Genomic DNA, 25,814 nt, shown 5'->3' on the forward strand with positions numbered 1-25,814 from the left:
GAAACAGAACCATTATTTATGTTTTTTCATCTTATTAAAAATCAAAACTAAAATTTTGGAATAATCCATTTCTCAAAATCTAGAGAATATATACTAAAAAGCGAATTATATACTTAAAAGCAATATGTGTAATGACGAAGGGACCCTTTTTTGCCGTTTCTCTAACCAGGCTGTTGAAATCATAACGGCTAGTTAACCATTTTTATTTTAAATACGTTGGCGGCTAGAAAACCAATTTCTTACCTTACTACAATCCCACACAATATTCGCATAAAGAAAGAACTAAAGCAAAAACAAGACGCTCCGAAGAGAAGAAAAGAAAGACTATGGCAGAAACTCAGTACTGCGTACCAATAATGGAAGACGAAATAGAAATAAACGATGACTTCGAGAACTTTGAAGCTCCCAAGTTCGTGGATTTCACCGCACCTGATTCTTGCCGTCCCGGCGATGACAGCCACTGGTTCTGCTCACGTGTTGGTAGTTTAACTTCTCACTTCTTTGATCTTATTCCAAATCTTTTTCATCTTCTTGGTTACCAATGACATGACTTTTTCTAATAGGATGTGACCGAAAGCATGAGCAAGAGTTGGATTCTGAAACTATTTACAAGAAGTTTATTCTTAGGGTTAGTTGGTCTTTTCTTCTTCATCTTTGTTTCGTTCACTCTACTAATTATGGACATAAATATAATGGTGATTGGGTAAATGGATCTTGGATTTTTAGGTTATGGCTGCAAGAAGTCCCAATGTACGCCTCAAAAAAGCTTTGAAAAAAAGAGAAGCAAGGTAGCGCATCCTTAAACCAACAAACTAGTTTATACACTCACCTTGATCAATGTGAAACTTGTAACTGGAAAACATTCTTTAATTAAAAAAAAAAGCTATTGTGGTAGTTTTTACCTATTAAAAATCTATTGTCCATTAAAAATCTATAATCTTTCATTGATTGTTAAATGGTGTGGTTGTCAACATATAACTTTCCTTCTTTAATATCTTCAAGAACGTTTTAATCATTATGAGTGATGTTTGGTTGTTTCTTGCAGCGCAAATTTGAAGTGCCCCCATTCAGCTCCTGCAAAGTCAAGGGTGTCAAGGATGAACTTTATTTCGTCATCATCACTCAAGATGACCGACAAGAACGTCCAAGTTAAACCTCTTTCTAAGGTTGCAGCAACCCCCAATGCTAAGGTGAGACCATCACCTCCGGTGACCACTCCAAGGAATAATCAAAAGAAGGTTTCCAATGTAGAACCGTTTAGAAGTGTTCAGAGCAAGAAAATGTTCACTGTTGATGTGCCTAAGAGCAGAGTGGTGTCTAAGGCTCTTGTTTTTCACTCGCCTAAGAAGGTCATAAAGATCAAGAGTTCTATGGAATTAAAAACACCAATGAGAGCACTGTGTTCAGCAATGAAAAAGCTTGAACTCAATGGAGTCAAGAAGAATGAAGAAAAAGGAAGCAACTCTTTGCCAGTGACTGCCTCCAAAAAGCAATTGAGGGGAAGAGAGGTTAAGAGCCGTGTGTTTGATTCCTTGAGTTCTAATAACCGTAAGGAACCAGAAACTAACTCCATGTCAAGTTTGAAGGAGAAGAAAGTGAAGAAAGGCACTCAGAAACGACAGGTTGCTAAGCCTCATCAAAATGACTCTAGTGATATGGAGATAGATGAGAAATCTAGATGTGGTTCTCTAGAAGGATGCCATGAATCAGGAACTTCAGCGAGTGGTGCTGAACTATCTCTTGGAGATGTAATTTCCCAAGAACCAACAAGAGGGGAGAGCTTAGTTATAGTTCAAGTTTTGTCAGAAGCTTCGGAATGTGACACTACCTCACTGTCAAATTCCAACAATAAAGAGAAAATGACTAAAGAAAGGAGTGAAAATGAAGAGATGAGGAACTCGGTTTCTGCAAAGGGAAAAGTTTCTGAATCCACCAAGAGAAAGGCTGAAGAAAAATCATTGGCTTGTTCTGATGACAAAGAAAATGGGAGGCAGCTCATTGAAAATGATGACAAGGAAAATGCTTCAATAGTTCATGAAAATATGTAAGGAATTTAATTTCTTTTAAAAATGTTTGACTCTCCATTGTTTTCTTAAATTTGGTGAAATCAGTGAATTCTTGGCTGCTGCAGAGAGATGAGTACCGATAACGACGTGCCAAAAAAGAAAGCTATTCTTGGGAGCAAGCATGAGTATGATTCGAGAAAAACACAAAAGGTCTGGTTTTAGTTATATTAATGATTACTTTCAGTCTCACTTTATTGAATGATTTGACTGTGTATATAACGTTTATGAGTTTGACCTTAAAACAGAAATCTTCATCGACCACAACTGCTTCTCCAGTTGTGAATTACAGAAAATTACAGCCCACAAATCCCAAGCCTTTTAAGCTGAGAACTGATGTAAGTAAGGGAAGGGGATTGTGTTTAAGTTTATTTATTGTTAAAAAACAATTTATTTTAATCAAGTGTGATTCGTGTTATTTTTGATGCTGCAGGAAAGGGGAATTCTTAAAGAAGCAAACTTGGATAGAAAATTTCTCTCACCTTTAAAAGAAACCGCAGTTAAAGGTGGTGGAATGGCAATGGGGAAACATCAGATTGTAAACCGAGTGAGTTCAGTTCCATTTTGAACCTTTCGTCATTATTGAATATAAAAAATTTGACCTTTTTCTTTATTTTCTTTCAGAAAAGTGAAACTATTTACACAAAAAGTGAATCAGACACTGATTATTATAGAAGTTTTGATGAGAAATCACGCCCAAAAACACAGGAAAACCAATCTGTAAGTTCATGCACAGAAGAACATGTTAACCTATAAATATTTTAGCATAAACAGTATTTTAGACAATGACTGAAGACTTCCCAAAATGTTACGCAGGGTGGCATTCAAATTGACAACTCCCGCTGCAAGGTGCAACGTAAATTATCTGCTACAACACCTTATAAAAAAGATCCTCAGAAACCCAATGATGTGAATGATAAATTCAAAAGAAAATCCGAAATGACGCAGCGTAAAGTTCTGAGGCCTCTGAGGTAAGTAATAGTCTGATTCTGAAACATGTATTTGTAGTAAGCAACTTTGATTACAATGGAAATGTCTATTGCAGTGCTTTACCAAGGAAGAAAGAAAAGGTTGTCAATGCAACAAAACTTAGTGTTATTATCGAAAAGCCATCAGATATTGTGAAGGCAAAGGCAGCAAAGCCACGTTCTTGGGGTAGGAAGGCATTAACTGTTCCTATCGAACCAAAGTTTCACCGTCTACATGTGCCAAAGGATTGCAACAACAGGAAACACACTTGAGAAATTATTTATTGGGGACGGAGTGGCGTTGTTCAATATCATCATTGAATTTAGTTAACGTGGAGAGAACTTTTTTTTTTGTTACCACAGCATTAAAATCTGTGGTAATTATAAGTTCAGACACGATTCTTTTGTACTACTATTCCTTTTTTTTATTTTTAGTAGTTAACGTGGAGAGAACATTTTTTTGTTACCACAGCATTAAAACGTGGTAATTGTAAGTTGAGACACGATTCATTTGTACTATTTGATTTGTGAATAACATTAATTCTTTTTGGTGATCTTTATAAAATCCTCTCAACTGATTTAACCTTTTAAACAATTAGTTAAATTAATTGCAAACAATAAATTCATCAATATTTTGTAATTATTCCGAAGCTACCGTTATTATATTAAAAACAGTATAAAAGTGAAATAAGACTTTGATATTAATGAATACATTTTTATTCTCAAATCAGATTGCAAGAAAGGAACTTTATCAATCATTTAAAATATCCATTATTTTCTTTTTATAAAAACATATCAATGAATTTAAAATAAATAATGGATGAATTATTGACTTTTTGTAAAAATAGAGAAAATAATCCCACGTTATGCCTACATAACCATGATAATTTAACACAAACAAGAAATTTGGTTGATCGGAGTGTTTTTGTTATGACAATGACAAAGACAACTCAATTTTACACTGTATGCTAGTGATTTTGAATACATGACCACTTCAAATGTTTTGCTTGTAGACATCAAACTCGTAGATTTTGCAGCATTTGATTAGCCAGAGTCCTTATTTGCTTTCTCTACTCTCTTCATTCCCCTTTGTTCTTGATTATGTTTTTTAATTTCTCATTTGCAGCCACAAGCTCAGCAGTTATGCCTGGTTCATTGGCTGAATGCCCTGCATCTGGAACCACCTGTTTCATCGTATGATTCATTAAGTTGACCATGCTATGCATATGATTATGTGGAAAAACTTCTTAGTTCCTAATTGCCTGTGAGTTTCTTGATAAGAAACCAAATCTAAGAAAATATCACTTTAAGATCTCTATCCTGAAACTTCATTGATAATTAGCATAGCATGCAGAAAAAACAAACAAAAATAGCAAATGATCAAAAGCAACATTTTAGTCTCACCCTAAAATCTGCCTCTGGCCAAGCTTTATGAAGATCCCAGGCTGACATCATAGGACAGCACATATCATATCTTCCCTACAAAGTTAAGAAAGAAACGCATCAAGAATCTACATTTTAGAGGCTACAGCATTAAGGTTATTTTACCTGCACGATTGTGGTGTTGATATGCCTAATTTTATCAATGTTGTCCAACAGGTATGAATCAGTGGGGAAGAATCCCTTGTTCACAAAATAGTGGTTTTCAATCCTTGCAAATGCCTGATAGAAAAATATATTTGTTATCACTCATGAGCACATGTTAAAGAATCTCAACCACAAACAACTATAAAACACAAATGTAAATTAATCCTAAACTAAAGAGAAAAGGTTTTAGACTCCTTTGTTTATTCTTTTTCTTGTATGTATATCCAAAAAGCAACTCTAATTGACTAGGGATTTTCTGACTTTACAAATTTTGACAAGAGAGAAAACAAGTTTAAAGTGCCTAAAGAAGAAAGGGCAGTGCTAGGCAAAAACACTAGTTTGTCACTCTGTCCACTTATTTTCCTCCTTTCAGACTGCAAAAGTTATTAACCATTTCTCTACAAGAGAAAAATGTTTTCCACGAACTAATAACGGAATTCCAGAATACCCACAAGACCAATAGAAACATTTATATGGAACAGAGATTTGTAAAGTTGTGCGCTTCAAACAATGGCATATTATTTTTTAAGAAATACATTTGAATTGCAAATTTTACACAAACAATGGCATATTATTTTCAACCATTCAAAACAGAGAGATTGATAGATTTAGGAGAAGTAAACGTTACAAATTATGAACGTTACACGGCACAGTGGGATGGGATTTGGAAAGTAAATAGCAGACACTTTTCAGACAACAACCAGGTTATTCTTAACTTGATGAACTTACCAATGAAAAGTAATCATCATCCCCTTTTTTGATATTATCTTCATTTGGGAGAAGATGAGCAGTCATCATTTCCCATTTAGTCCATGCTCTAGCAGCTGCATACTAAGAACAAAGGCATAGATAAGTAAACAAGAAAAAATCTTGAATTCATTCATAAATCACATTCAAACAAGTACTGTTCTGGAAAGGGGTTGATATCTTTTGGCTGCAATTGGACAAGGGAAGAGAAAAAGAAAATGTTAGGGCTGTCTTTATACATTTAACAAAGAAACTGTGCCCCAAACCTCCTCAGTCAAACAGAAAACCCCGTGTGCGGTGGCATTGAACATTTCAATATATGCAAGAAAGCCACTCTAGACAGTCCAGTTTCAATATATGCAAGAAAGCCACTCTAGACAATCCAGTCAGGTAACGTACTCATAGATAAGCTCATTATTCGTCATTTCATATTCGAGGATATGTTGGAAACATGGTATTGTAAAGCATAGATTTCTAGACTAGTTCTAAGAAGAGTTAAGGCCAAAAAGAGGAAGCAGCAGCTCTGAAACCAAACTAGTATTTAAAGAAGTCTTGTTATGATTATGGGAGGACAAGATGGAGAAAGGCATGCTGAGATAAGAAAACCACTGAGACACTAACCTGAGTTTCGATATCATTGGAGTTTAATCTCTTATTATAGGCATCAACGAAACATCCTCTCTCACTTTCAGGAATAAGATCTCTAAATGGCTCCCAAGCTGACATGAGACAAAATGCACCAATATCAACGACTTAAAACTCAAAAGCCAAGATTCTGATGAGCAGAAAGCCAGAAATCAAAATCAAGTCAAATATTAGATTATGCGAAGCTACAACCGAAACATCAAATTATTAAAAGAATATAGAATAATACAAAACTGCCAAATAATTTCATACATCAAATAAGTCAAACCTCCTCGAATCATTAAAAGGAAACCTTATTATGCATGGCAATTATTCAAACTTAATGCACCAGAAAATTAGATGAAAAGACAGCTCCATACCATCAGGATATATTGCAGCAGCGCCACCCTCATAAAACCAATCAATTTCTTTCTTCCTTAGGAGGAAAATTCCCCTGAGGATCATGCCAGTAACCTTGTAACAAAATGATAATAAGGTATTTTAAAAAGTGAACAACATAGCATGGAAACAAACTCCGTAATTATATGGAGTACACAATCTTGAGCAGTACTGGAAAAATAATAGTAATAATAGAAATATAACAATAATAATAATAGTAAAAGGAGACATCATTATGACATAGTAAGAAAGAAACCAATCATAACCAAGAACAGAGTTAAACACCTTGTCTGGGTGAGCTTGGCTGTATGCAAGGGCAAGGGTGCTTCCCCACGATCCACCAAATACCTGCAAATCATACAGGTCAGAATATCATATCTAATTACATAAGAATAATGAATCACAAAATGTATACTGAACACAACCGATGGTGTAAAATAACCTGCCATTCTGGAATTTCCAAATGTTCTCGTAGCTTTTCAATGTCATCAATGAGATCCAATGTGGTGTTTTGCTCTAAGCACGCATGTGGTGTGCTTTTCCCTGCACCTCGCTGATAAAGACAATAATTGTGAATTTGTGCTATAGCACAAAAGCACGGGAGACCATTACTGCACTCAGAAACTAACCTGGTCAAATAGAACGATTCGATAAAAGTCCGGATCAAAAAATCTTCGGTTGCTTGGGGAAGTTCCTCCTCCAGGGCCTCCATGAATGAAGACAACCGGCTGTCATAAAATGCTTAGAAAATGATGAATCAAATTTTCTTTTTACCGTTATTTACACTTTCCCCTCAAATTAAATAAATATAAAACAACCAGATGGTTAATGCGCATAATTTAGCTTTCCCAAAGGATGTAACATGCTTAGATTCATCCAAGCACACATTCATGTGTAAAGATAGGTTTTAGCATTACAGTTCACACAGCTGCATTAATACTTAGAACCACTAAAAAACGGTCCATTGCCTCCCATTCCAATCTTGATCCAAATATAAACATATAAGCCTACTGCATGTATAGAAAGGATAAAAATTAAAAAAATACATATTCAATCCATTGTCGGAGGCGAGTCAATTGCTACTCACATGGCCACTGGGGTTTCCTGATTGCTCCCAGTAGATTGTGTGAAGATCCGAAACCTTCAAAAATCCTGTACTGTAGGGTTCTATTTGCGGGTAGAGATTTCTGACAAGTTTTTCGGATTCATTTTCTGAAGCCATCAAATTACTAGATATTGGTTCAATTCTATGATCAGTGCTTTGCATGCGAATAACTAAGGCCGTTCTGCCTGCGCATCACACCACAACCGCAAATTTTAGAAGACCCTTGTGAAGATATAAATTTATTCAATATAATAATGCAGAAACAGATTTAACAGTAATGAAACACCAACATTGGACGAGACAAGTGACCCACATAACCCTATCATTGTATCACATAATTAATAAACTATCTAAACAGATATGGAAAGTGGAGGGAGGGAGAGAGAGAGAGAGAGAGAGAGAGAGAGAGAGAGAGAGAGAGAGGATACCTGAAGAAGGGATTCCTGGGTGAGAGAATGGAAGTGAAATGGGAAATTTGAAAATTAGGGAAGGAAAGAAGGAGGTGAGGAGGGTGTTTGGAATAGAACCCAACTTCATTCTTTTGGGTTTATTATGAACATGTGACAGTGATTATTTTATCCAATTACCATCTGCCAACGAAAAGATCGTGTGCGCTTCCACTCACTACATTGTGTCACCTCGTAATTGGTCATCTTGTCGTGTCTTTTGTTTGCTATAATCCGTTTGTTACATCTAAAATCACTTCCTCGATACAAACAAGGCAATTACAATTACGAATTTATTTAGTTTTTTATGTTTATTATTAAGTGTGAAATTGGATTAAATATATGAAGTATGTCAAGAATATTAGAGCAAATCATTCCACTCAAATATAGATCTAGAGCAGATTTCACATATTACGTACATGGTAGCGAATTACCTTTGCATAAAACATAAGATCTAGCGTATTAAATACCGTTTTAGATCATAAAAATAAAAAATTATTTTTCTTATTTTGAAAATATTTAGTTCTCCTAATATTTAAATAAAATACTAATAAACATACGACTCTAAAAAACTGTACATAGTTAATTCAAGTAAATATATACAAATATAAATACCTTGAACAAAAGCATACGTAGACATTTGCTAAGTTTACAATAAGAAATTATGTGTCATAAAGGAGATAATAAAATAGGAAAGATCCTTTTGTCAAATATGGAGATTTAGATTCCATAATTAAGTCCATTACATACAATAATTCGAATAGCAGTAGCAGTGTTTGTTGTTGTTTAGGTTACATAACATGTTACAAAGCTACAAGCTAATCCCAGGAGAAAATACAATTCTATTGAAAAGAGAATTTCATTACCACTACACATATGCTACAAACCTACAACATACAACTTAATCCTCCTTTGGTTTGTCACTCACAGATGGTTCATAATCATACACAGAATTGTTATTTTTAACAAAAAATGAGATAATCTCATTCTAACTGCAAGACATTTTCAATTTATAAAAGAGGTCACGGCCTTGCCAAAATTTCACCTAATTGATCCCAAGACCAAGGCATACGAGTGTTTATCACCCTTTCTCAGCTCAATTTTTGTGCTGCTTAGAAATGATGAAAACTCAAATGTCTGCAGTTGAGAGAAAAAATGTCCATTCTTTGGAACATCTTATTTAAGCATCAATGGTCACAATCATTTTGTTTGGGGTACATGGATCTGCCTCTTCCAGCATATGAACTAACGTTCTCATTGATGGTCTTGAAGCTGGAATTTTGGCAGTGCACAGTAATGCAATTCTCAACACCTTCATGGCATCCTCTTTGAAATGTTCTGCAATAGTAGGATCCACCAATTCAAGAGCCTCTTCTTTGCTCCTGTTAGTGCTGCATACCCAATGCACAATGTCATGATTGTTTCCAAACTCTGGCTCCATTGGCCTCTTCCCAGTTACCAACTCCATCAGAACAACACCAAAGCTGTAAACATCACACTTCTCCGTCACCTTACAAGTGTAGGCATACTCTGCAAAACAATAGATAGAAGTTAACATGACATTTTGTTTTGCCTAATACAAAAAATAAAGTGATTTAAAGCTTACCAGGAGGTAAGTAACCAAGTGTTCCAGCAATGACATTGGTCCAATTGCCTGCTCCTCCACTCAGAATCTTGGCAAGGCCAAAATCTGCAATCCTAGGCTTCCATTCTTCATCCAGCAATATGTTACTGGATTTGACATCCCTATGTATAACTGGTCTATCACACCCATGGTGCAGGTACTCCAATCCTCTAGCAGCACCCAATGCAATGTCATACCTAACCTCCCACCCCATCTTAGACTTCTCTTTACAGGTGTGCAACCTGTCCCACAAACACCCATTTGGTAAAAATTCATAAACAAGCAAACTGCTGTCTTCACTTGTGATGCTACAATAGAGCTTCACAACATTTACATGCCTTATAGAACTAAGAGTGGCCACCTCTGCATCAAATTCTGGTGACCTTGAACTCCTTCTAAGCATAGTTGAGGTGCTCCTGCAACTTCCCCTGTCGCTTACATTTGAAGTCCATATGTGTTTCACTGCTAATTCAGCCCCACCTTTAAGCACAACCCGATAAACATTGCCGGATCCTCCCTTGCCAATCAAATTCTCAGCCTTGATCCCGTTAACGATTTCACTCTCATTGAAGTTTAACACATGGTACTGCTTGACATCCCAGGAAGTAGTCTTCAGTGGCTTCTCAGACTTATTCTGCCTTAGTTTTGTGAAGAGGAAAAACGCTCCAAGCAGAACCATTACAGCAGCAAGGAAACAGACTAAAAGGTTTCTGAGTCTCCTGGAGCTTCTGGATTGCATTGAACATGGTCTGATACCTTTCAAAGTCTGGCTGCATAAGCCAGGATTTCCCATGAATCCGTCTTTGAAGGCTGAAATAGACAGAGGTTCTGGTATGGAACCAAACAACTGATTGTTTGATAAGTCAAGAAGGCTAAGTCTCAGAGACGATAAACTGGATGGAATTTCACCAGAAAGCCTGTTTGAGGACAAGTTCAATGAATTGAGAGTTGGAAGAGAACCGATGCTACCTGGTATAGCCCCAGAAAGAGAGTTGCCAGCAAGGTTTATCTCATTAAGAGAAACACAAGAACCAATGGAATCTGGTACGACACCAGAAAGATTGTTCCCATCTAAAGTAAGAGTGGTTAGTTTCTTCAACTTTCCAATGTTTTCTGGGATGTTACCAGAAATTTGATTTGAACTTAGCTGAATTGTCACCAATGAAGAAGCTTCAGAGATTTCCATCGGTAACTCACCTGCGAACTTATTGTTAGATAACAACAGTTGAGCCAGAGATTCTGCTTTGGCTATATCAGATGTCACTGGACCTTCAAACTGGTTCATTGCAAGATCAAACAGAGCCAAATTTGGCAAGCCCCATATGCCTGAAGGAACTACACCCGAAAGTGAGTTCCTGCTCAGACGAAAACGAACCAAAGATGTGCATTTTGCATACGTTTCTGGTATTGTTCCATTGAAGCTGTTGTTCAAGAGTAACAGTTCATTGATTTGATTGTTCTTGCACAGGAAAGGTGGTATTGGGCCAGAAAGAAAATTGTCTGAAACATCAACGTATTGCATGCCTTGCCAAGAGCCAAGCTTTTGAGGAAGAGGACCAGTGAGGTTGTTAGCATAAAGAGAAAGCTCTGTGAGATTCTTGAGATCTCCAAGCTCCTTTGGAATTTCTCCTGACAACTTGTTCCCAAAAAGGTGAAGGGATGCAAGGTTTTTTAAGGACCTTACCTCAAAAAGATCACCTTCAAGTTGATTATAAGAAGCATCAAAGTTAACTAGACTAGTCAGGTTTCCAAATCCAACTGGGATTTTCCCACTCAGATAGTTATCATATAACTCAAGTTGCCACAGCTTGCGAAGCTTAACTATATCAGCAGGAATCTCACCATACAAGTGGTTGTCAGAAAGCTCAAGATTCTGAAGCTGAGTAAGATTCCCAATCCCCAATGGAATGTTCCCAGTGATGCTGCAATTTGTGAGGTAAAGCCAATACAATTTTTCAAGTTTTAACACCTCCAAAGGGAAAGGATCTTCCTTCAACGGGTTATCCCCAAGACTCAGGAACTGAAGACTAGTTAGATTTCCCAATGATTTCCATGGAAACTCCCCTGAAATTCCACTGAAGTTTAAGTTCAAGAACTCCAACTTGTACAAACTCGACAAATCAGGAACTTCTCCATTGAATGAATTCACACCCAAATCCAAGTGCTTCAAGTTGGTGCACTTCATCAACCCCTCACTGATTCTTCCATGCAAGTGGTTAGACCCCAAAGATATTTTCTCAAGCGATTGAAGCTCACAAAGTGAATCAAAGGGAACAGTACCCTCCAGCTGTTTCTCCGGAAGATTGATTTCTGAAACAAAGCCTTTGGAGTTGCATACAATCCCAGTGAACAGGCACGGAGAACTTGCTTGTGCCCATGAATTAAAAACAGTTACATTTGAACTTTGTATGGAGGACTTGAACTTCATGAGTGGTTCAAGTTCATCTCCGAGGGAAGAAGCAACGAGGCAGAGGAATAACAGGGCAGCAGTGGGAATAATGGGCGCCGAGCAGTACCGGAAATTACTTCCGGCGACCATACCGGCGGTAAGGGCAGGTTGTTAGTGTCGAGTTAGTGCAAGAGTTGGTGGGAGAAGAATGGACTAGAGAGGCTGGTTTGGTTTGGTTTTACGTTGAATTTTGGGTTTTGTTTGGTTTCACACTTGAAAATTATCCACGTGCATGGAATGGAAACAACACATAATGGCAAATAAGGACAAAGTCGGTCTCAACTTTGACTATGCTGCCTTCTCATGAGACTCTTCTTTATTGCACATGTGGTTGAATAATCATTTATATATTAACTAGAAAGTATTTATTAGATATTTCTTATTATAATTCAATATTATTGATTTTTTCCCTAATATATTTGGATTAAAAATATTACAGAAAATTAATAAATGCAACTTAAATATTTTATAATTTATAATTAAATTCTAAATTTATTTAATTGAAATCATATATATTACTTGCATAAGTATTTTGATTAAAGAATTTTTTATATTTAAAATTCTTTTACTTAAATATATATATATATATATATATCATTATGTTATATTCTTTTTAAACAACGTAGCTTTTTGTTAAAGGACGTATTTTAAATAAAACTAAAGTTAAAAAAATCAAAATAACTTGTAGCTTCAAAGGGCTTTTAGTCTAAAAGAAGAAATTCGACACACAATTTCTATTTTTAAGTTTTTTAATTAAAAATTACTTTTAAGACGTGAATTATAAATAAGTTTTTTTTTTAAGAAAATGAAGAAGAAGAAAACGGTGTATACTTCGATTATTTATTGAATTATTATATTATTCACAGTTAACATTTGTATCGTATATCATTTTAAATTTAAATATAATACAAATGCCAATTGGATATAAAATTATATTATATTATAAGAGAAATATTTATGTAAGCCTAGTGTTCTGACTTCATTTGTGGTAATGTGTTATTTGGTTAAGATTCGTTTACCTAATCGTTGAAATTATGTTTTAAGACAATTTTAAGTACGCGAGTTATCAAAATAAAATTTGATAGGTTAAAGTAATAATAAGTAATATGTTGTTATTATTATTATTATTATTATTATTATTATTATTATTGACATAGTTTTTACCTTCTTCTAGCCTTCAAAGATTAGAATTGTATTTTTTGAATATTGAAAAACTAAAAATGATTTTTTTTTCCTAATTTGAGAGAGAAATGTGTATTTATCTCGAATGTTAGAAATTAAAAACGTTATTAAAATTACTTTTAATCAGTAACATTATATTTTAAAAAATGTTGATTAATTTTTGTTTAAGTGTGCTTTTGTGGGCTTATTAACATCCTTCATTGATAATAACCGATTGTAATTTTTAAATAAATTTAATTAAATTAACTACAAAAAGTTTGAAAAAAGTTACCACCAAAAAAATATAAATATCAAATTTTATTAAAGTGAGTTTAAAACCGAAAATAAATATTAAATACATACCATACAAAATATTATCCTCAAATATAAATTATCATATAAAAAAATTAAAAAAGCTTAAAATAGTTATAAAACTATTCTAATTATATATATATATATATATATATATATATATATATATATATATATTATTGTTTTCATGTTTATTAAAAAAAATTATTTGTATTGTTATAAAATTTTGTGTTTATTTCATGAGAAATTTATGCTTAAATTTTTTTTAGATGAATTTGATTTCATATATTTTTTTTCGAAGTAGAAGTTTGAGGAAGATTTCGACTTTATTCATTTGAACGGAATTTATTATTTGATGTAATTGGTTCGGACAGATCGAAAACTAAAATCATGTTTGCATGTAGGGATATGGAAACAAGGAAAATGATGAATTTGTAGGATACATGGATTTTCTAGCATATGTGATCAGATTTGTCAATGGATTGGATTACATTTGTGTAACATAATCATGGATATAATAAAGGTAAGTTACACTCTTTAATCGAGTAAGCAGGCTTCACTGTTTTTTAAGCATGATCGTGAAAAAGTTCATAAAAATGTTGCACATGATGAAGACAATGTAAACGATTCCAACCTTCATATAACTGGTTTTAACCGCTACGTAACTGGTTCCAAGCTTAACATAATCGACTACATTTAAATACAATTTTATTTTAATTTTTAATTAATTTTTGTTTTTGCTACTTAAAATATTTTGTATCAATACTTTTATAAGTTAAGACAATGTAATAATTTTTAATTTTTATCAACTATTATTTTTTATCTATGACATAACTTAAATTATACAAACTTTCATAAATTTTAATTTAAAATTCACTCTCAATTATTTTTAAATCCCTTAAAAAAAATAACACACAATTTATTTTTATTTTTCCTAAAATTCATTTTTTTTTCCACTTTCTCAAATAAACAAAGTCTTAAGCAAGTGGATCTATGACTCTTTCACCTAACTAACATCTTTATTGTTTAGGGAAAAGACATTACATGTTTATTCAGCAATAACCCTACTCACCTACTGATGAGCTCTTTCACTCGGAGAGAGGAAGTTATTCAAAAATTAAGTTATAAATAAAAAATACTTTTTTCTTTTAGGAAAACCAAATTAGAGACAAAGAGAATATGACAAATGCTTGAGGAGTTCCAAAAGTCCTTCTTACTTCAATTTCATCACTCTGTTTTGCTACTTTTTTTTTTATATATTTATAAATAGCTAATTTTTTCATTTGGAGATTTCACCACTCATAGCATTCTCCCATGTTTGTAAAAATTAAATTAAAAAAATTTATTTCCAAATTCATTATCGTTTACCTCCAAATTTACTCAAATAAACGACAAAAAAAATTATTTTCAAATTCTCTCAAATTTCTTCAGATCCACTTTCTCAAATCCATTAAAAAAACAATGTCTCTGAAATGGTTTTATTTTGATATTTCTTACTTAACGTTATTTCCGATGTTAAGCTTGGTTCCATAATAAAATTCCTAAGTTGTCGTATTTTACAACTATTCATTTTTTATTTACTTTTTTATTGCTTTAATTTTTATTAATAGAGTATTTGCGTATTTTATGATTAAAATGAAAATATATATGAAATAAATGCTTTGCCGCGGATGTTGACTGAGTAGCAGCGGCTAAGGCGTTTTTTCCATGTGACCACCGACTGAGTTTTGGGTGGGTCTAAGCCTGTTTCTGCTATCTATTTTAAAAACGTTAATTATTGTAGAAATATGATAAATTATAATACATGAAAATGATTTTGTGAAAGTTGAAATAAATTTAAATTTTTTAAATATAGTGTTGCAATCATTTCAAATTTGGTCAGTTTATTGAAATGGATTGTATCATCTACTCACCTTACAGCTGGTTTTATAACATTATTGGACCAAGTTCTTTCTTTTCATTTTTCTAATCTTACTTTTTTCGCTATTTCTAGATACATTCAATATATTTTATCACCTGTATGCTTATAAACAACTCAAATGAAAAACACATATATTAATAACAATAGTTCAATCAATAAATGCACATTTTATAAGATTAATATATAACCAATTATTTAGTACATAATATTTAAGTGTATTTCTATTATAATTAATCAGACATTAGATTATATATACTATATAATCAATATCACCTCAGTCAATATAGTATGATATAATTATCGTAAGATATCTCTTCAATGTTAATAAAGCTTAACATCTCGACACAAGCTAATAAGAATCAAGTATAATTAAAAAATAAATTAAGACATCGGATGAATTAGTGAAATCTAAACAACTTAAAAAAGATAAATCACCTAAACAATATAGATCCAATCAGGTAAAAACTTATCAATTTATTATAAATATTATTGTTTACGAGATAAATTCAACACAAATTTATTATAATATTTATTATTATTCGATTAACATATCTAACTTTAACGTTAGAGTATTTTGTAAAAAATATTTTAGTTTTAAAATATTTAACGTCGATGATGAGACTGAGATATAAGTTAGTAATTCAATACATCAAAAAGTTAAAAATTAAAAAATAATAATCTAATTAGTTACTTTAAAAATATATATCTTAACTTAAAACACACATTTAAGCTAATTTTTTATTTTGACGGATTAGTCTATTTCAATTAATTTTAAACGGATCATATTGGTCTACTGTACCACCTTAGAATTTAAGTATAGAATATAAACAACGTTTGAAGAAAAGTATCGTATGTTGAAAATGAGAGAAAAGATCCAAATAAAATACTGACTAAAATTCTGATCTTAAATACTCCAGCAGAAAGAATGAAATTATTGAAGAAGAATAAGAAAGCCATGATAGATACGTCTAGCTAATTCAGACTATTCACTGACAAATTATTCTACAATTTAACGTATGTTTCACTGTAAGTGTGATTTAGAATCCTAAGAAGCAACACTATCCATGATTCTAACTTTCAAACATTAGAAACTTATATTTATTGGATAAAAATAAATAACAGCCGATAAATATATATTAAATATATATTTTTTATTATTATTAGTCGAAATACATGTTTCTTCTGTTATCTTATAATTATAAAATAGAATATTAGTCAAATTACTATTAAATTAAAAATATTATTAAATATATAAAAAAAATTCTTAAAAAATAAATATAAAAACTAAAAGATAAAATAATTAATAAAAAAAGTTTATTAATAAAATGAAATCAGTAATATATACATAAAAAAAGGGTTACATATCAGAAACAATTATATATAATTATAGATAATACATTTATCAACAAAGGAAGAGGAAGAAAAGTTACACAAAAAGTGAAAGCATGTCAAGAAAGAGAATAGCATAAAGAAAACGTCAACTATGGAGACATTACATCAAACATCTGGTGGACACGTAGTATATAAATTCATGATATGCCTACCATCTTTGAATTTCATGCTGAAACTGCTCATACTTTAAGCTTCTGCTGTCATCTTTTCAAAATCATTAAACTGGCGAAGTGACATTTTCAGGCTTTGTCCCACTTATTAGATTTTACACAGTTTTCACATTTTACTTCTTCTAAGTTAAGATCACTGAGTTTCTATGAGCAGTGAATGCAGTGGAAGTGTATTATTGGTCTTCTTTTTGACTCCGAGTTGAACTCCTGAAAGATAAAATCTTTAGCAGTTTTTAATTTGTTTCTTAGTTTTCTGCCATTGAGAAGGATTAAGCTGTTGTTTTCCAATACGACTTCCCTTGAATTTTAGTAAATCTTTATATATATATATATATATATATATATATTAATATCAATATCCAATAAACGTAATATAATAAATAAATCTCAGTAAATAAATGATTAAGAAATTATAGATAATAATATTTAAACGAGTGGGAACAAACTAAAAATGAACTGGCCAGAACTAAGACGGAAGCTCTCCAATTCAACCGACAGACCATACAGTTCATTGACTGGACCAAGTGCTACTATTTATTCCACATGGATAATGACATGTGCATGCATCTAGAAACAGTGAATTTTCAATTATTATTTTTTAAATTATTTAATAAAAACTATATAAATTAACTAGAGATGATAAATTGATAGTGTATAGGCAGATGTAATTTTATTTTAAATATTAATTTTATAAGATTAGATAATTTTAAATTTTAGTGTATATTTACAGAGTTTGTTAGATAGATTATTCCTATGTCGTTTATAAGTATATAATCTCATGTTTAAAATATTCAAAATTTTAATTCTTAAATATTTTATATCAACTAAAAATAAAAATTAAATAATAATATATAAATAAATACAAATTTAATTTTACAAGCATTAAATAATATATATACTTAGAGACAGTATTCTAAAATCAGAACTTTTTATGACCATCTCTGCATATAAGAACTCATTTGCTCCAGTCTTCTTTGCACTGTTTTGTTTTGAGGAAACCGTTTCTTCAAATTTGTGGGTTTTCAAGAGACAAACAAAATTTTGAAAATCGTTTTAAAATATTGTAGAATGAATATTCCAAAATATATTTTTATTGTTAGAGACCTTATTTCATAATAATAAATTTAATTATGGAGTTCTGAATCCCATTTTCTCAAAATGCTTTCAAATGTATAATGGTTAATCCAAAATTCTGTAAATTTCTAAATTGTAGTCAATAACTTGAATAAAAATCAGTGAATTAATAATAACTTTAAACTAGGAAAGTTTCACATGAAACCCTCCAGAAATATATAGGAATGTTTTTGTTTCAAGTTAATTACTGTGGTCAGAGAGGAAGAGTAAGTGATACTCATGTTTAGCTACAATAAAAACTTTTATTACGTACGGGCTTTTACCGATGGTACGGAATCCATTTACCGGCGAACTGGATTGCTGCCTCAACGGACAGCCTTGGGGTGACATAAAATACCGACGAATTTTGGCCGTCGGTAATGTCCGCGATGCATTAGGTTATTAGGTTTTAAATTTGGGTATTCCTTTCTCAGATCGCCGAAAATCAATTTCAGAACTTCCTCTCCTCCCTTCCTGTTCTCTCGAGGTAACCCTTGTGTTGTGTGGGCGCGAGTTTGGTTTTCCCTAGCCGGTTTGAAGAGCGTGGTGGTGCGGACGCTGGCGGCGGTTCGTTGGTGGGTGGGTGTCTTCCCTTCCCTGTTCTCTCTTCATTCATATTGTCTTCTGTCAGCGCGAGGTTGGTCGCCCTAAGCCAGTTTCAAGAGGTTGCTGTTGCGGACGCTGACGGCGGTTCGTTGGTGGCTGGTTTGCGGGTTGGGTGGCTAGGGTTGTTTTTCTTCGTTCTGGGTTCTGGGTGTTGCGGCAGGGGTGGTGGTTTGTGGAGCTTGGCGTTAGGAGGGATTTGCCGTGAAGTTGGGTTGGCTGTTGCGTAGTGCTCCGTTGCCACATTTTTTGGACAGGTTTGGTTTGTGTTATTCATTGTCTCCTAATGTTTGAATCGTGTTATGAAGCTCGTTGTTTAGTGGATGGTATTTTGTTGGTGTATGATTCTGTGACATTGGTTTTTTTTGGAAGCACTGATGATAACATTCATGATTTATAAAATGTGCACGAAATGTTATGGCAGGGTACTTATAGAATTCTGTTCAAAACCTTATAGACCGGTATGTATGGTGTTTGTGACAATTGTGGCATAAATGGAGATGTGAACGATGCACAAATGTTCTGAATGTTGACTCTGCTGTAATGGTGGATAGTATACTGCTATTTGATGATGATAATCTATTATTATGTTGCTTTAAGTGAATGAATCAGTGTCTAAGGTTTGTGTAATGTATATAGGATGTTGGATTTCGAGATCCTAATCTGATCACACTTGGTCGTGCTCCTAATATAATACAAAGTGTAATTGTTATAAAGCCAATTGCTCACAGGTTCTTTGCTGATTTGGTCTCGGTATAAACTAATTATGGTTTGTAAGAATTATGGGTGACTGATGTGTAATTATATATAACATAGGAATGTGTTTAAAATGGAATTAAACTCTGTTTGAATGAAACTAATGTTATTCAGTCCACTTGAACAAACTCGTATGTCTGAGTGTAAACTGATTAAGGTTGTCTGAGTAATCAATTTGTCTGAGTTTACACTCTGTTTTGAGTTCAGAATTGTACTTGACGTATGGTAATGTTAGGCTGCATTACCGCAATGAATATGGGATGATTGAAGGTGTACTTTATGGTCTGTATGTGCTTATAAAGTGATAAAACCATGATGTTCACTGGGCATATGAAAAGGATTGAATAGAAATGTTAGAAATGTTTACTATATGAACCTAGAAAGCAAGGTAAACCTTAGTGAAAACAGGAGAACCACTGACTAATCCTAGAATCAGCAATTAAAATCTAACGAAACCACTTCATTGAAGTTTAAATTCAGTGAGCCTAATAAAGTTCAATTGTCCTACTTAAGGCCTTGTTATGGTCAGAATTATGTAATTGTTGATCAAAGTAAAATTTCATTGTCAAACCTCAAAATCTGTGAACATTTTCTTTCACGTTGAATCAGTTAGGTGCTGATTGGTGAATCTGTTTTGGGTTCTTGACCTATTTTGAACGGTTTTAAAAGCTAAAAGTCATTGCAATTGATTCAATTAACCTGTTCATGATGATATGAGAAAGTAAAATCATTATAGACTTGTGCAGTTCACTATAGGAACCTATGAATTGAAAACGAAAATGTGCAGAATTTAATAAGTTCTTTGAAGCATTTTCACAAACAGATTCGTTTTTCAGTCTTTAACTCATTATTTGTATAGTATGGTTCAACTTAAATTGATTTCTTACTGTCTTAACCTGTTCTAGTGCTCATCCTAAGTTCAATTTGAGTGGCAACTTTCTTCAACTACCTTCTGTTAATTACTTGTCTTATACTGCTATCTTAAGTTGTCAAAATGACATTGCAATTCTACTTTCAGCCTAGCCTTTTCAATTGTGATTTTTATTGCTTTAATTCTACTAGAACTGTTGTGCTGTCAAGTCTATTTTGTGTAGATTTGTTGTTGGATACTGGCTATAGGTAGTGGTAGCCTCTTTAGAGGTGGAGACTTGTAAAAAATCTCCAAACAGAACAAACTACTTCATTGTAGTTTAAATTGACTACCTAAGACCTAAAACTAGAACCTAAACTAGTAAAAGAAAGGTAAAAACTAACCTAAATTTGAAAAACATGACAAACTACTTCATTGTAGTTTAAATTGACTAAAGAAATATAGAAATAAACTTAAAACATAAAATGTATTACAAACTCCAAATTTCACTACTTAAAACCTAAAAACGTCTACCAAAAAAGTGAGAAATTGGAAATTGTACTAAAAGTAGGCTAACAATGTGTAATATTGATATCCTAACAAGTTTAAAATAGTCAAGTGTAGCTAAAAAAAACTAAAATTGGAACAAGTACCTAAAACTCAAAATTGGACTACTTAAAACCTTAAAAAGTGTACTAAAAAGGTGAGAATTTGGAAATTTCATTAAAGTAGCCTAACAATATGTAATATTGATATCCTAACAAGTTTACTGTAGTGAAATGAAGCTAAGAAACAACTCAAATTGGAACAATTACCTAAAACTCAAAATATGATTACCAAAAACCTTGAAAAGTCTACTAAAAAGGTGAGAATTTCGAAATCCTACTAAAGTAGCCTAAGAATATGTAATATTGATATCCTAACAAGTTTAAAGTAGTGAAATGAAGCTAAGAAACAACTCAAATTGGAACAATTACCTAAAACTCAAAATTGGAGTACTTAAAACCTTAAAAAATGTACTAAAAAGGTGAGAAGTTGGAAATTCTACTAAAGTAGCCTAACAATATGTAATATTGATATCCTAACAAGTTTAAAGTAGTGAAATAAAGCTAAGAAATAACTCAAATTAGAACAATTACCTAAAACTCAAAATATGACTACCAAAAAGCTTAAAATGTCTACTAAAAAGTGTGAGAATTTCGAAATTCTACTAAAGTAGCCTCAGAATATGTAATATTGATATCCTAATGAGTTGAAAGTAGTGAAATGAAGCTAATAAACAACTCAAATTGGAACAATTACCTAAAACTCGAAATTGGACAACCTAAAACCTTAAAAAGCATACTACTACAAAGGTGAGAATTTTGAAATTCTGCTAAAGTAGCCTAAGAATATGTAATCTTGATATCTTAACAAGTTTAAAGTAGTGAAATGAAGCTAAGAGGAAACTCAAATGCAAATAATTACCTAAAACTCAAAATTGGACTACTTAAAACCTTAAATAGTGTACTAAAAATGTGGGAATTTGAAAATTCTTCTAAAGTAGCCTAGCAATATGTAATATCGATATCTTAACAAGTTTAACGTAGTCAAATGAAGCAAAGAAACAACTCTAATGTCTCTCGGTGTCATTTTATTAACCATGCTATCTTTCCTTGTAAAGGAATTACTTACTATCTTCCCGTATAACAATACTAAAATTATAATACATTGAATGACCAATTTCCCCGATTGCCTTGATGACATCTCGAGGCTTTTGTTATTGTATAGATTAAAAATTAGCATACTTCATAATCCTAAGTTTCCCTTCCATGTCGGACTTAAGTTGTAATAGGTCTATTACTTATGTCGCATGGAGTTATGTTATTATGCCTAAATTTTTGCTCGTTTTGGCTTGTCACAGAACATGGCCGAAGTCCCCAACCACCGTGCCTGGATGTATGACCGTTGTTATAGTGGAAGAAGAGGTTTAAAGGAAGCTTTTGTCGAAGGAGTTGAACAGTTTTTGCAGACGGCTCGACAATATAAATATTATGTTCCTGATGGAGGGATTCGATGCCCATGCATGAAGTGCGAATGTACAAGGATTTTGAAAGATGAGGTGGTCAGAGTTCACCTATATCAAAAAGGGTTCATGCCAAATTACACGGTTTGGACATTTAACGGTGAAGAAATTCCTTTGACCTATGATCGACCTTTCATTGAACCTTATGGTCGAGGGTAATACCACATCTTCTTCTTAGTCATTATTTGCATTAAATTCTTTGTTTTACTATGCATGTAGATTCATAACTTTCTTGCATCCATACTTCAGATTTGTTCCTTCTAGAGTTGCTTCATCAGCCATCAGTTGGTCTATTAAGGACCAATTTCTTCAGCCCTGGCCATCATGGGGGGCAATCCCTGCAGAGGACAGGGAACCTTTTTGGCAGAGATTTAAGGTAAAACATCGTGTTACTTAATCATGTTGTATTCATTTCAAATACGAAGTTCATCTCCTTTATTTTAACATTATCTAGTGTAACAGCAAGATGTGCAGTGGATAGCTGAGCATGAAGCTCAAATTAAGAAAAACTTCCAGAGCAAAGCATCTCAGAGACTATCAAAAATTTTTAGAGATGCAAGGATCGCAGGAAGACGCCCTTATTGGATGGAGGAACACATATGGAACTCATTGCTGGGACATTGGACTTCGCCAGACTACCGCAATAAATGTGCTCAAAGAAATAGGGCTTTAGAAAAAGGTGGTGTACTACACACGAGAGGATCAATCTCTACACATGAGCATGACATTCATATGGTACAAATCTTCATTCATTTCTTATCAATTAGGCTATAACATTATGTACTTTGAAATTGATATATACATATATATATATATACATACATATATATATATATATATATATATATATATATATATATATATATTCTATAATTTTACAGGCAACAGAGCTTGGACAAGCGGTCCACGTTGATGAGGTGTTTACACAAACTCATCTTCAGAAGAGGACTAGCGCATATGTTGATGAAAGGTCTCGCAAGACCATTGTAAGTAAACTTTTTAACAATATTCAATGTTAGTACTATTTATTTTGTTTCACACTTTGAGTTTCAGGTTACTGACGTTTTTTATCTGTTTTGTATCTTATTTAACAGGAAGATTTTTCTCTTAGATTCTCACAGGCCAAATCTGAGGTGAGATCTATTTCTGATGCTGCATCAAGAGTAGATGCCGGCGATGGCAACATCAGACAACCATCTACATCCGACACATCTGACGAGAGCAATGTTGTCAGTAGACAGGCTTATGATGCACTTCTAGCCAGACTTAAGAATCTTGAAAATCTGGTCATGACATTTCTACCTCAGCAAGGACAGAAACAGTGCGTTCCATCATCGTCCCAACAGCAATGCCCACCGATGCAGCCCACCCCCATGCAGCCATCTGCCAACCAACAGCCGCCTCCTCCTCAGCAACTGCCTCTGGAAACCCCCATGCAGCCATCTGCCAACCAACAGCCGCCTCCTCCTCAGCAACTGCCTCTGGAAGAAGATGATGATGATTCTGATGATTAGAATGACTATTAGGCATTTAGGAACTTTTTAAAACATTTATGTAAGGCTTTTTATTTTAAAACGTAGTTCTTTTATTTTCAATGACCATCATACAATAACTATTTATTTAGTTATATGAATCTTGAATGATTGCAAACTGATATATTGTTAACTTAATTAGCAATTCAGTGAACTCTATAACTACTGTTGCTGCCAAGATATTCAAGAAAGCTAGTACATATGATCCAAAGTAAGAACAATGTGTTGTAACACTTAGATATTACCAGGAAAATCAGTTTAATTTGCTCACCGTTTCATTCACCATGCTTTTCATATCACAGGTTCTTGCATGTGCCAGCAGAAATATATTGGTCAGACTTCAGCTTCTTCTCTGCTTGAATCCATGTTCACAAACTTCTAAGCAAAAACATCTCTTATAGACCTTTGCATACCCAATACAAAATGTAGCAGTTTCAGAAAGTCTAAGAAGCACAAGGCAGACATTTCTCTTTATATATAATTGAGATATTTTTCTCCCATTTTTTTTACACAAGTGTCAACAAGATTTGAGAATATCTCCTGCATTTATTTATATATCTCTCGATTCTTTATAATTGTTCTCCTATTTATTGGCTTTTATCTAAGAAATGTAATTACTTGATAATATGTTCTAATTGGATACAGAGGGGGGACAGTAAACAGCTTGGCTTCTCATAAACTACATCATAGATTATTTAGTGCTGTAGTATGCAAAAAACCTTTTCAGTGGAACTTGTTAGCACTTACGATTTCATCTAATATTTCTAGGAGTTACAACATAGAAGTAGATTTGAACTTAGCTTAGGAGAGAATTTGACTCATTTAATTTGTTTTCTTCTATAAATACTTGTCAAGGTTTATTGAAACTTGCCTTAAATGACACTAGCAGAAGTTCAACATTCATCTTTGCTGATTTCGAACTTTCAGTCAAGCTTGATCAAATGCAATTTTCGTGCTCGGTCATTTTATATCGAGAGGGAAACCAGAGGAGGACGGTGATCTTATAAATAGATCTTACTGTGCTATCGGGTCTGGGAGAATTGGACAACACTTTATTTTAGCTTACAAAAGTAAACTACTTTAATTTTTTATTTTATTTTTCTCTTCAAGAAGGAGGTAACTGTGGAGAAATTTCTCACCTTAGTATGTTTCCGTCTACCTGATTTTAGTCAGTTTCACTTTGCTGATAAACTGCAGTGGTTGATGTATGTCTTTTCCAATTTTTTTTGTTTCTGCAATGGCTTTGACTATGATGCCTCCAGTGATACTATTAATTTAATATAGCAGAAATTTTGAAGAATCTAGTCACGGCACATTTGAGAATAACAATGATTTGGACTCGGGTGTGGGGTGGTGCTATACAAAACTTCTAATTTTATTCTGGAAACAAACATGCTGACTTATTTTAATTGTGTTAGAAGGTAGTACATGCAATGGAGCTATGTTAAATCAGACCCATTTTCTCAAGCTGTTGTGACTTCTTGGACAACTGCTATCTTTTCAATCCTACTATACTAACATGGTCTTAGCCAATTTATCATACGTAATTGCTTAAGTAGACCTTAAGTATACCTTAAATAGACTGGTAGATAAAATACTGTTAAAATTAAAAAACAAAGCAAACACAAACGTATGATGAAAATTAGAATTTTTTTTCTGTTTGATGAGTTTGTAATTGCCGATTACTTTCCCCCTATAAAAACAAGTGTGAATAACCTAACAGGGTCCTTTAACATCCCCCTAAAAAAACACTTGTGAAATCACGCACAAACAAAGCAAAAAAGAAGAGACAAAAAGAGCATGATCAGCATGCTTGAATAAAATGTATTTGATGTTCTTTTTTCCAAATTGAAATCCAATAACCAGAGGAAGTGAGAACAATAATACTTTATGCATAAAAAAATGAGGAATGAGGCTTGAAATGAGA

At 33.1% G+C, this 25,814-nt stretch overlaps 4 protein-coding genes across 6 annotated transcripts; 2 read left to right on the forward strand and 2 right to left on the reverse strand.

The window, feature by feature from the left end:
- Positions 1-256: 256 nt before the first annotated feature.
- On the forward strand, positions 257-3,585 carry LOC124831148 (uncharacterized). Of its 2 annotated transcripts, XM_088091586.1 has the most exons (10): positions 257-480; positions 564-628; positions 727-788; positions 1,046-2,044; positions 2,132-2,216; positions 2,312-2,401; positions 2,497-2,610; positions 2,688-2,783; positions 2,880-3,034; positions 3,109-3,585. In XM_088091586.1, exons 1-10 carry the CDS (start codon positions 327-329, stop codon positions 3,302-3,304), a joined length of 2,016 nt encoding a protein of 671 aa, XP_087947712.1. In that variant the 5' UTR covers positions 257-326; the 3' UTR covers positions 3,305-3,585. The 2 variants fall into 2 exon arrangements, with proteins under 2 accessions (XP_087947712.1, XP_087947713.1); XM_088091587.1 differs by lacking the exons at positions 564-628; positions 727-788 and having other exon boundaries at positions 348-480.
- A 245-nt stretch (positions 3,586-3,830) lies between these two features.
- PIP (proline iminopeptidase) lies at positions 3,831-8,081 on the reverse strand. The gene is made up of 11 exons (XM_047304997.2): positions 7,922-8,081; positions 7,476-7,678; positions 7,018-7,116; positions 6,831-6,941; positions 6,674-6,736; positions 6,370-6,463; positions 5,987-6,084; positions 5,348-5,449; positions 4,580-4,693; positions 4,436-4,510; positions 3,831-4,215 (listed from the first exon to the last, which is right to left on the reverse strand). Exons 1-11 carry the CDS (start codon positions 8,028-8,030, stop codon positions 4,111-4,113), a joined length of 1,173 nt encoding a protein of 390 aa, XP_047160953.2. The 5' UTR covers positions 8,031-8,081; the 3' UTR covers positions 3,831-4,110.
- A 565-nt stretch (positions 8,082-8,646) lies between these two features.
- On the reverse strand, positions 8,647-12,227 carry LOC124831103 (receptor-like protein kinase 7). Its single transcript, XM_047304998.2, has 2 exons — positions 9,546-12,227; positions 8,647-9,469 (listed from the first exon to the last, which is right to left on the reverse strand). The coding sequence occupies exons 1-2, from the start codon at positions 12,100-12,102 to the stop codon at positions 9,120-9,122; spliced, it is 2,907 nt and encodes a 968-aa protein (XP_047160954.2). The 5' UTR covers positions 12,103-12,227; the 3' UTR covers positions 8,647-9,119.
- Positions 12,228-18,007: 5,780 nt separating this feature from the next.
- LOC124831104 (uncharacterized) lies at positions 18,008-24,439 on the forward strand. 2 transcript variants are annotated; one of them, XR_015786845.1, is made up of 8 exons: positions 18,008-18,941; positions 22,194-22,510; positions 22,605-22,731; positions 22,818-23,090; positions 23,237-23,341; positions 23,450-23,909; positions 24,030-24,098; positions 24,190-24,439. XR_015786845.1 is itself a non-coding variant. In XM_047305000.2 (6 exons), exons 2-6 carry the CDS (start codon positions 22,197-22,199, stop codon positions 23,867-23,869), a joined length of 1,239 nt encoding a protein of 412 aa, XP_047160956.1. In that variant the 5' UTR covers positions 18,016-18,941; positions 22,194-22,196; the 3' UTR covers positions 23,870-24,025. The 2 variants fall into 2 exon arrangements, 1 of the variants encoding a protein (XP_047160956.1); XM_047305000.2 differs by lacking the exons at positions 24,030-24,098; positions 24,190-24,439 and having other exon boundaries at positions 18,016-18,941; positions 23,450-24,025.
- The last annotated feature ends 1,375 nt before the right edge of the window (positions 24,440-25,814 follow it).

Source organism: Vigna umbellata, chromosome 5 (assembly GCF_029865625.1).
Source record: "Vigna umbellata cultivar VRB3 chromosome 5, Vumbellata_1.0, whole genome shotgun sequence".
NCBI classification, from domain to species: domain Eukaryota; kingdom Viridiplantae; phylum Streptophyta; class Magnoliopsida; order Fabales; family Fabaceae; genus Vigna; species Vigna umbellata.